Here is a 12,139-nt window from a genome sequence, read left to right on the forward strand (position 1 = left end):
ATTTCACTCTTTTAGAAGCTTAGTCACACATGTCTATCCAAAGGCTTTTTTCCCCCTTAATGTAATAAGAAGCCTGAATTATAATTGAAGTGGACAGAATTAGGCTCTAGAAAACATAATTAATTTCTGAAAAGAAAATTAAACTCTTTGACTCCTATCACTTTATAATTCCACACTTTACCTTTTCTGTTAATACCATTCTTTTTAACATCCAATTATACAAAAATAATACATGTCAAAAGGCCTTTAAATAAAAAAATATCTTATTAATTATTATTACGCATGTGTTCATAACTAAAACTGAGAGTCTCCTGGCTCCTTCTGTGACCCTGTCAGAATTCAGGCTAAGAAATGAAACTCAGCCAAAGAAGGAAGACCTTTAACTTCTCAGTTGAATATGTCCACAGAGCCAGAATAATTCCTTTCTGAAAGAAGAAAAGGACCTAGTGACCCAGTTGATCTATGGTCTCTCAACAGCCTTACCACCGTGGACTACCTTTCTAAGATTTACTCTTTTCCCAAGGTATCTCTCCATCTCTGTATTGAATCCACTGACTTCATTCAGCCCACCCCCTAGGAAACTGGAAGCCAGTAAGCCCTGACACACTCCAGATAGGTTTTGGGTGGCCTGTACATTGCTGGCCACGCAATGTTTTAAAAAGGAGTAGCCATCTTCAAATAACGTAAACACATACAGATATGGAGATCCTCCTGAAAAACTGGAACTTTTGGTAACCTACAACCTTTTTGCACATGGCAGTAATTGGTTTGTATGAATCTGGTCAGAGACCAGATATGCATCTCCAGTTTTCTGTATTTCCTTCTCTTCCTTATTGTCTTACTGACCCTCAACATTAAGGACAGGTGCCTCAGCTTCAATAAATATCCTTTGTGTTATACTCAGCTGGTGGGAATTTCACTGAAAAACTTTTGAACCAGTGATTTCTTTCCAGGCTTCATCTTGGAGTCAAATTTACTTAACTGGTACCTTGATTCTATTTCCACATTTGGATCCTTACCTTAATTCTCAACTTTTTTTTAATATATTAATTTTTTTTTGGTTTCACATTTATTTCCTCTCTCCAACCAGTTTTATTAGAATGTGCCAGTTCTGATTCATTTTTGTTAACTTTGAGACTTTAATTATTCCTTCCTCCCATTATTAATATATAAGTAAAACCATGACCACTGTAGAACACAGGTATTGACTTTTTAAAAAGAAAGAAAATTATAAGAAAGTAGGTACAACTTCATGGCGGTAACATTAAGAAAAAAATTCCTGTGAATACATCATACTAAAATATTTGGTTGCAGAGGTTTCACTTCAAATAACTTTGGCTTAAGCAAAGGTTCAGAGAAATAAACTTATGACATTGTATAGTATTAATCCCTGTGACAAAGACTTCTCATTCGTCTTTTGCATAGAAGTCTGATTTTCTATGAAATATGTAATTGTTTCAGAGTCCAATGTCAAAGTCCAAATGTATTTCTTTTTCTAATGGAATTTTTCAATAAAGCACAATGGTTATATGTTTGAAATGCATATTAAGTGTTTCTGGCAGTAAAATTCTTGCTGTCTCAATAACTGATATGATTATGGTTGAAAGAAAAGTCCGGTTATAGGTTCTTTTTGAACTTTCATTAAACTATGAAAGATTTAATAGTGCAGATGCCTTGTTCCACAAACGGACTCACCCTGACAATGCAGTCCTTCATCATACCCATCTGAGCAGTCCATGACACCGTTGCACAGTTGGGATAAATGAACACATTTGTTGGTACCAAGGCAAGCAATGTGATTCAAGGGGCACTTGATTTCTACCTCTTCAGGACCTGAAAAAAAAAAAAAAAAGGAAAAATAAATTAGTTTTGTTTTTAATGGTAAAACCATTAGCTCAAGAAATTACTAGCCTGAATTTACAAAACAAACTATATGAAACACTACCAGAGGGCAGCTCTCTCAGGGATGTCAAAATTAGCCCCTGTGATTAAAAACCTAATGTTTAAAATTGCATAAGACATAAAATTGTATTTTTTCAAATAATACACTAAAGACACAAATATTCTTTTCAACCTTTAAGTAGCATAGGTTTAAAATCTGAGGGTTGGTTTGAGTCATTGATCTACCTCTTATCTTTAGATTTAGTGGGCAAGGTAGTGAAACCCTGTATGTCTCAATTTCCTCAACTGTGAAATATGGAGAATGACAACTCCTTGGCAGAGCTCTCATTAGAACTGAATTAGGTAACATGAACAAAAAGATTTTAGTGTAATTTAAGTGAAGTTGTGTCAGTCTAAAAATTATTTCTTTTTTAATATGTTCTTTATTAAGAACAGCTAGTTATGTACTTATTTATAGACGGATTATTTTTGTTTGAAAAATCTTTACTGAGCAATTATAATAGAATTTACTAAGGAGTGGGGAGGCGATAAGGAACAGAGCATACTCAGTGAGTTCTCCTGCTGATGCTAATAGTACATTACATGATCAATCTTTGTGTTTTTAAAGATATACTTAGGTTGGAACACCACATCTTTTCTTAAAGCTCATCAAACATCCAAATTGGGGACGCAAGGGGGGCCTTAGTATTTGAGCGTCTGCCTTTGGCTCAGGGCATGATCCTAGGGTCCTGGATCAAGTACTGCATTGGATTCCCTGCAGGGAGCCTGCTTCTCCCTCTGCCTATCTTTGACTTTCTCTCTGAGTCTCTCATGAATAAATATAAATAAAATCTTTAAAAAAAAAACATTTAATTTGTACATTGCTATATCTAAATTTCAGGTTACTAATTCCCATATCCTAGCTAGACTTCTTCCATAGGCACTCTCCAAATTCCCCACGTGATGATTCTTAATCTTGCCCAGCTCTCCTAAATCCAGAGTGCTGTCGTGGCATATGACTACAATCGCATGTTAATCTGTCACTGATTATTACATGAGGCTAGATTCTACAATCAGGCACACTTAGTATTTAATCACAGCTATGTTAATACCCACGGGACATTAATTTATTAAATCAACTAAGCATTAATTTTCTCATGTGTAAATAAAACTATCAACAGAGTTTACCTTGTAGGCTTGTTGTGAATGTCAAAAGTTATTGATAGCAAAGCAATGAGTTTTGTGAGCTTTTTTGGTTAGATGTGGGCTCGGAATAGGAATTCACATGTGTTAATCGTGTAAATGAATGCATCAGAGTGGAGTTGTTAACAGACTCTGGAAACATATTCTTGGTCCCACACTTACATACAATAAATTGAGCAATCTATGTACATTTTCTGAGCTTTGCCATGTTGTTGTAGGGATTATATAAAAAGCTTTTTCATTTTTCCCAGCAAACACTAATAAAGTGTTTGCTATCATCATAGTTAGGTAAAGAATGTTCCCATAAGGTGAGTTGCCTTTTCATAAACACTTGTATTGCATAACTTCCTTTTATACTGCAAGCCCTCTCCCCTCAAAAAAGCTGTGGAATAGCAAAAGACATGTTTTGAAATATCTTCTCAAAATGAGTGATGAGTATATGTGATTTTGTTTGATGCTAAAACAGCTTTCAACCTTTTATATTTAGGGAATGTAATAAATTGTTATGATGTAGCTTCACTAGATGAAGTATTGACACTAATTGGTTTTCTGGTATCTTTTCTTTGTGTATTTATACAATTACTGACATATAAGGCTATTAGTATTGTCAAATACCCATCACCTCAAATGCACAACTCATTTTATTGTAGTCTCTGTAAATTGAGTATCAATAATTTTTAAAATATACATTTTCATATATATATAATATATATACACACACAAATATATAATTAAAGTACAAATACACAAACTTAAATCCAAATTATAGGAATAAAAATAAGAGAAGCTCCTTTCACTGAGAGTTTCTAGTATTAAATCTTATAAGATTAATATGAATTCACTTTAAAAATACAATTGAAAAATATAAATTAGGTTTGAAATGCTGTACATTTTTATGACCAACAGTCACAATGCAGTTTTTCTTAAAATTAATTGGCTGATTCTTAGAAATTTGAGAATATGTAACCTTGTATGAATGTCAAAGTAGTGTTTAGGCCAAATATATTTAGATCTCTATGTAAAAATTCCAAAAATAGCCCACAGATAAAACACTTCCAACCTGGGAGACTTCAGAAATTTTATTAAAACCAAAGATGACTCAGTAGTTTTTTTTTAAAAGAAAGATTTTTCTTTTTTGTTTTTGTTTGTTTTTGTTTGTATTAGTTCAAATAAAAGTTTTGTTTTGTTTTGTTTTGTGCATTCTTAAGGTTGTCAGGTAATGGGTTAAAATGATGGTGTGAAATGCACAACTGGTATTCAGAAACAAATTTTGAGAAAACAGAAAAAAAAATGTTTGAATTTCTTAGAGGCAGTATACAAAAGTATTAAATTCTTCTTACTGGTAACATATAAGAAAAGAAGAAATTTGGACTAAAAAAAGAGTTAAGTAATTTCTTTAGTGACTAGCAAGTACATCTTCCTCATCTTTAATATACTCTTTTTTTGACTTCCAGCACTTCTGGGTAACTGGTAAGACAGCTGGTACATGATTTGATGGGTTGTACCTTAACCAGTCCTTCCCAAATTGTCGTATCTAAGCTCATTAAAACCATGACAATATTTGCAAATTACACAGAATAGCAGAAATTATTTGTAGAGGTTGTCCCGGGCCCTGGGAATCAACCTCAAAACTGAGACAATCAGTATCTCAACCCTCTTTGATCAATGCTGGGGTATTTCAGCAGGAAAACTCTGCTAACTCTAATATTTTGTTGTTGTCTTTCTAGAATATGGGGCACTTTAAAGAATAACAATGTCTGCCTTAACTAAAATTATCCCAGAAACCAGGGAGTATGAGTATTTAGTGTACTGTTGCTTTGAGGAATAACCCACCCTTGATTCCCAATTATCGTTTGTGAATTAAAGGTGTGTATATCCCGTGAGGCTCCCTCAACCGGCCACCACTTCCACCCACTGATCTGTGTGACAAGGGAAAGAATGTGATAATAGAGACTACGTGAATTCCTAAGAATATGTCAGTGTTGCATTAAATGATTCATCTCACGAAAACCCAGGCATTACCTCTTTAGTTACTAAATTATTAGGATTTGGGGGATCTGAGAACAGGACTGGGATGACAGGGAAGCACATGAAGAATTGCAGAATAGTACACATGCACTTCAACATTTAAATAAGCATGGTAGTCTTAGATTATCACTTCAGTTTTCAGTTATGCATAGTCAGAACATTTCCAGTGCCTCAGAACTAATTTTAGGTGACCTGAACAAGATAGCAGAATTTAAAATATAGTAATTAATTATAAGAAAGAGAAACTCTATCATTAGAAGGATTTAAAACATATAAACACAGGCAAATAGAACTTATATTTTTAAATTTTTTAAGCCTTGCCCAATTAGCTGCACTACGCTTCATTTTTTAAACAGAACCTCATTTTACAAACAAGCTTTCTAGGATAATGCAAGGGCAATGTGACTCATCTGGATGTTTTTGAATGTTTAGATTATTTTTATATATAAACATCTTACTCTGTTCAGTAAAAAAAAAAAAGAGTAGTTTAAAAGATATTAAGTCTGATCAAATGTCTTTTCTGGCTAATGATAATTGTGATAGCACATTCTGGAGAGGAATAGAGTTTTCTTCTATAACAGCAGATACAATCAAATATCTGCACTTGTCACTATACCATCATATCTCAGCAGGACCAGCATCGATCCCCTCCCCAAAGTTAACCTTTCCATCTTTCGCTCTATCACATCCCACTTTCTGGGTTTTTTCCTATTAAGATTTGCCACTTGGTTGTATTTCCCATTTCTGTCTTTCCAGTGGTTCTAAATCCTCTACGTATAATTTCATACAATTTTCTTAGCCTGTATTCAAGAAAAAAAAGTCACTTTGCTGATTGAACTTTCCTACAAATGTTATCCTTTCTTTACTACTTTTTTAGCTGTTAAATATCTTCAAAATAGAGACTGTACCCCCTGTATTCCTACTCCCTTCTAACTCCAGCCACTGCTCCCAACACTGCTGAGTTGGTTTTCTTCAAGGTCCCCATGGTCCCACTAACAGTGAAGCCAGAGGCAAACAAGATACTTTGAAAGCTGACCAAAATTCCTAAGACACACTTTCTGCCATTATTTCCCATGACTTTTATACTCTAAACACACTATTATTGTTGTTGTTATTTATGCTATTCCATGAACACGCTTGGCTGCGTTTCATATATGCTTTTTGATAAACTTTCCTCTGTCTCTGCCTGAAAAACACAAACGTGTAGTACACTGCCTGGCTCAATGTACAATTGTTGAATGAATGTTCAGTTCATTTTAACTCCTGGCTAATTTCTACTTTCTTTTGTATGCTAAAAGTCACCTCCATTAAAAGATTCTCAGAATAGGTATAAATATCACTTTCACCCAACAACTGCTCTCAAAATCATAACCATTCTCAGTTGCTGCCCACAACAAAACCAAACTCTGGCCTGATTTCATTATCTAACTGAAACTTAGTTAACATTATTTACAAGTTATTTTCAGTACTCATAGTAAACTCTATTTAGAGTCAACATTCACCTCCCTAAATTAATCCAAAATGTCCCCACTTCTGGAATTTTCTGTATGCAATATCATCTGGAAAATAAGCCTTCTCTTTTCACCCAGCAAAATCCTTCAAGTCCAAACTGGCTTTTCCATCAAGTTTTCTTTGTGAAAAATAACATCACATAATGGAGAAGTTATTAAGTTTAGAGATATCACACCCTTGATTTAGAGTTTTTATTTGCTGTTTATTATCTCAACTTGAGTAAAATGCTAATTCAGTGATATTCCTCTTTTACATTTGAAACTTGGGGATAATAATAGTGTCTACCTCACATGATCCTCATAACTAATGAATATGGTTTGGGATATGCTTTATAAACCAAGAGGATTGTGTCTGTGGGGGGTGCCACTGATCCCACATTTTCTATGAATTCATGCAGATGTTGTTTATATCACATTTTTTTTACAATATAGCTTTTTTTACAATATAGTTTCTGTGTATAGTCTATGAACTATGTTAATATATGCAGTTTCACATAGATTTCATGAGGTATGAAACCTTTATTTACTTTTTTATTCCCACTTTACAAGATACAATAAAATGTCAATACAAGAACATATCGATTGCTAGTTGATATAAGAATCAAGTAAAAAATAGTTATATAAAGTCATCACGAAAAACATAAGATGTCTTTGAAATTCAAAAATTAAAAAAATATCCACTTTTGGATTTTATGTAATTATACCTATTTACTTAGAAGACTGAGATTTGATTATATTGTGAAGAACTGTTGGAAACTCAACTTCTAAAAACCTAGTACTGATTAAAAAATATACGCATGCACACACACATATACATATGCACACATACACATATATATACAAATTAATATAGGACTATTTCTATTGGTAAGATATCTTACAATATTTAGCTTTTAAATATTGAATCTTGTGGAAAGTTCCTATTTATTAACTGAAGAGCTCATGATTTCTAAGAATTTGTGAAAACTACCTTCAAAATAGCTTTCCTAGAATTATTTAAAAACAAATTTTTAGTGTCACTTTAAGTAATATATTAAGATTCTGGAATGCTATTAACCTGCCTGCAAATGCTTAATCTGTTCTATTCCATGTTTTTATTTTTATTTTTTTTTTATTCTTTTTTTTTTTATTCCATGTTTTTAAAAAAAATTTTTTTAAAGAATCTTTTTCGACAAAGATCCAATTTCTTGGAAATATTACAAACTATCATCTTTTAAGGGGAATTCCTATGCAATTAAGCATATGGAAACACTGCATTATAATAGCTGTTGTAATTCTCACAGCTGAGAAATCAAAATAGTTACAGCCACTTGTGAAAACTATAAAAGTATGTGGACTACATTATTTTCTCCATATTATTTGGGAAAATTAGTACATCATGTAAATACATTTAATAATATATATATAATACATACATATATATTTAATATAAACATAACACTGGATCAAATAATACCTTTACAGAAATAGTAGAACTTTCCTAGAACTGTGTATTTCATAAAATTCTGTTATATTCAAGTATAATTTACTTTTGCATGTAAGCTACTTCAACTGACAAACTGATAATTTAAATGGAAGAAATAAAAGAAATTTATAGTATTTCAAGGAAAATTAAAATTGGATTTATGAGTTTCAACTTTTAAATAAAACAATATTAATTGATATCATTAATCTATAGGACTATACTTGAGGATACAGGAATGAACAAGAACTCCTAAATATACATGTGCACTCAATCTAATAGTAACTCACTCAAATTAAATAATTTCTGTGTAATATAGGTTCCAGTAATGGCTTGTGTGTTTACATATTTCAAATGAATGCTGTGAAAAATCAAGAACAGGAAAAGATGTAAAGGTGATTGATTTTGTCCAGCTGCACTACCCTTAAGCCAGCTCTGACATCTGTCCTATTTTTAAGGGCCCTGGGGAAGGAGATTTTGCAGCTTTGATAAGTTGTTTCAAGGTTTAAAAAGTCTTTGTTTTTAGTCCTTACTCTTTGGAAGTCTCAGTGTAGGAAAATTCCTCGCATCTAACATGAACAGTTTTATTTCTGTATTTAATATGCGAAAAGCTTGCCTGGTCACCTAAGGAAAACTATGCCATATTAACAATTCTGCTATCACCAAAGTCACCACTGTGTCTGCTATTATGATTACGAATATATGGATGGTTAGGTAAGATTCATACTGAAAACTTTCTGGATCACATCTGGAAAAACAGTTGTGTTAAAATATCTCTCTCTTTCTCTGTGTGTGGTCCGCTAACTTTAGAATATACCTGTCAAGTCCTTTTTATCAGTTTAACTCACTATCTGCACCTGAATCCAATGGAAGTAGGTTAAGTCATAATATTCCCCTGCATTGAATCTGTAAACATTTAGAATATAGCCAAAATTGGCAAATGAAAAGTACGTAAGGAAATAGCTACAGAATTGTTGCCATTAATTACAACTTTGGAAATAAAAATTTTATCTGACCAATGGACTGTCTTGTTTTCCAACCTTCCATTTACCAGCAAATAAATAAAATAAATGAAAGCATTGCTTTACAAGGGATTGTCATTGCAGCAATGCTATTCATTAAACCCCATGCTAATGGAGGGAACTCAGCTTAGATGGCTTTAAAAAATCAGGGCCATTTAGGTGTTTTAAATGTTTATTTCTCTCCCTGCATATATTCTTCACATGTTCCTTGATTACCGAATCACCTCTTCCACCCCTACCACTTTCTCTTTCAAAAGGTCTACAAATTCCTTTCCCCCTCCCTCGACCTCAGTTAAAATACATTTTTATGTTTGTTTCTTCTTTTTTTTTGTTTGTTTCTTTCTTTCTTTCTTCTTTAATTTCTTAGAGCCCTGTTCTTTGTTAGCTATCTTGATATCCTAAGTGCTATATCTTACAGGTAATGCATTTGCATTCAAACAAGATTCTTACAGAAACAATAGATTAACTCCAAAGATTAGAATATGTAAAAAATGACAAAGGTATTTTGTTTTAGAGAAAGGGGCACTTCACTGATTGATACTCATATTACACTTCTTGCTGACAATTTTGTTTACTTGTAAAGTTGGCCCTTATCTCTCTTTGTAAAGGAAGAGTACATATATACTCAATGAATCAGAAAGAAGATGCTTTCTTTCTTCAAGTTTGCAGAAATCCTACTGATTCCTCAAGAAGTAAAATGCATATTCTAGTCATATCTTAAAACTTCTGGGTGGAAAAGATTTACCCAATTGCAGATAAAACAACTAAGAAAGCAGAAGATAAAATATTCCATTTGGGAGTATCTCTCTTCTCAGATACAAAACAGAAAATAAGTGTTTCATCTCTAAACCTAAAGCTAAAGCTAAAGCTTTTTGCTCTTGTTTTCCAGGGTTACTTTACCTATAGTAATCCAGTGATGGCTAACTGATTACAGTTCTGAAGTTTAGGGCAGCATGGAAAGTCTACTTGTTTGAGGCAGAGATGACTCCATGGTAAGAAGCATGTTAAAAAGATTAACGGATAGGAAAAACCAAGCAAAGACCATATAGTTCCACACATCACAATAAAGGGACAATGAGTGGAAGCAGCCAGCTGGCTCATTCACAAGTCAGGACAGCTAAGAGTCACTCCCTTTTTGATTCCACAAATAAGTTAGAGATTGTTTCTGAGCCAAATTCTGCATACAGAGGTGTTACTATTGCTACTCTAAAGTTTGCTTTTTGAGGAATACATAAAAAAAGATAATTATTTTTCCAGTCTCTTCCCATAGAGGCTAAGATAACAAAAGGTAGATACATGTCCCCAAGTATGGCTTAAAAATCAGAGGCAAGGGGATCCCTGGGTGGTTCAGTGGTTTAGCGTCTGCCTTCTGCTCTGGGCGTGACCCTGGGGTCAGGGATCAAGTCCCACCTGCAAGGAGCCTGCTTCTTCCTCTTTCTGTGTCTCTGCTTCTTTCTGTGTGTCTCTCATGAAAAATAAATAAAATCTTAAAAAAAAAAGAATGAAGAAGAAGGAGGATGAGGAGGAGCACAAAAGAAGCAGAAGAAGCAGAAGAAGGACCCAGAGGAGGAGGAGAAGGAGGAGGAGGAGGAAGAAGAGAAGAAGAAGAAGAAGAAGAAGAAGAAGAAGAAGAAGAAGAAGAAGAAGAAGAAGAAGAAGAAGAAGAAGAAGAAGAAGAAGAAGAAGAAGAAGAAGAAAGAAAGAAAGAAAAAGGAGAAAGAAGAAGAAGAAAGAAGAAGAAGAAGGGAGAAGAAGAAGAATCTAGAAGAAGAAGAAGAATCAAGAAGAAGAAGAAGAAGAAGAATCTAGAAGAAGAAGAAGAAGAAAGAGCGAGCTACTTTGAGATCTGCTAGATAACAAACATCATTCCTCATCCAATTATCTCTTCACCACAATTAAGATGAAAACAACTCTACAAAAGCTAAAGAACTAGGGTTTTTCTTGTCTTAGTTTTTTTTTTTTTTTTTTTTTTTTAGTTTTCATTCAAGACAACATTAAATTATATATGCTGACTAAAAAGAAAACTATCTTTCTGATTTAGAGAGAAGTGTGCTGCTCCATGACCTTTGGTCAAACAACCCAGATTCCTGGTGATATATACACACACACACACACACACTTACTCTGGTATATATATATATATATATATATATATATATATATATACCATGAGTAAGAAGATATTTTCTGATCCCACTGGTACAATTATTCAAATAAATGTTGTTTAATAGGAGTTATTCATTCATTATTCCATTTGGATAAAAACCTTGATATTTGCTTGGACTGAATGGATAAGAGAAAAATAGGAAAGAGAAAAGAAAAAGCGAATATATGCCTTGAATCACTCTATCACATTTCAAAAAGGGATTATTTGCTGTATGTAAAAACAAATAAACAATTGCTTGAGAGTCCTGATTAGCATACAAATGATTTTATAGTGAGAAGGACCAGTTAGAGAATATAAGTTAAAATGTCTTTCACTGGAAGAACCATGTTGCAAGGCATAATAATTTTTATAGAAGCCAATTTATCCTTAAGAGGAATACAGAATGTTCAAGAATCCAATTTTAAAAGCCATAGAATGATACAGATGTTATTTTTTTTTCTTTTTTTTTTTCGATACAGATGTTATTAAACATAACAATATCAAATCCTTAGTAGAATGTATAGATTGTATATTTCAGACCAAAAGTGAAATGTTATTGATGAGATATTTTTCAAAATTTAACTTTTATGCCACTCAAAATGTAAACTGTGAACATAATTTCAAGGTGCTCTTTTAATGAAAACAAACTGTTCTTTATTGCACACTGTAAAAGTAGCATTATATTAGTAGGATAATTGCTGTTTATTGAGTACTTCCTATGTTCCAGGATCTCTGGTAAGCATATAATGTTCATTATCTTATTAAATCCTTACAAGAACATTATGAATTAGGTATTATAATTGCTCTTACATAGATGAGGAAATTGAAGATTGCAGAGGTTAAATACCTTCTTCAAGGTCACAGAATTGTAATGCTACTGTTTGAA

General features: G+C 33.0%; 1 protein-coding gene across 9 annotated transcripts in view; it reads right to left on the bottom strand.

Annotated features, from left to right (window-relative positions):
* The window catches only part of LRP1B (LDL receptor related protein 1B), a 1,828,472-nt gene that overhangs the window by 1,184,893 nt on the left and 631,440 nt on the right, over positions 1 to 12,139 (bottom strand). For all 9 annotated transcript variants that reach the window (XM_077861563.1, XM_077861564.1, XM_077861559.1 and 6 more), the window contains one exon: positions 1,696 to 1,833. In XM_077861563.1, the coding sequence (XP_077717689.1) occupies positions 1,696 to 1,833 (138 nt within the window). The remainder of the gene's footprint in view (positions 1 to 1,695; positions 1,834 to 12,139) is intronic.

This window comes from Canis aureus, chromosome 20, assembly GCF_053574225.1.
Source record: "Canis aureus isolate CA01 chromosome 20, VMU_Caureus_v.1.0, whole genome shotgun sequence".
NCBI lineage: Eukaryota > Metazoa > Chordata > Mammalia > Carnivora > Canidae > Canis > Canis aureus.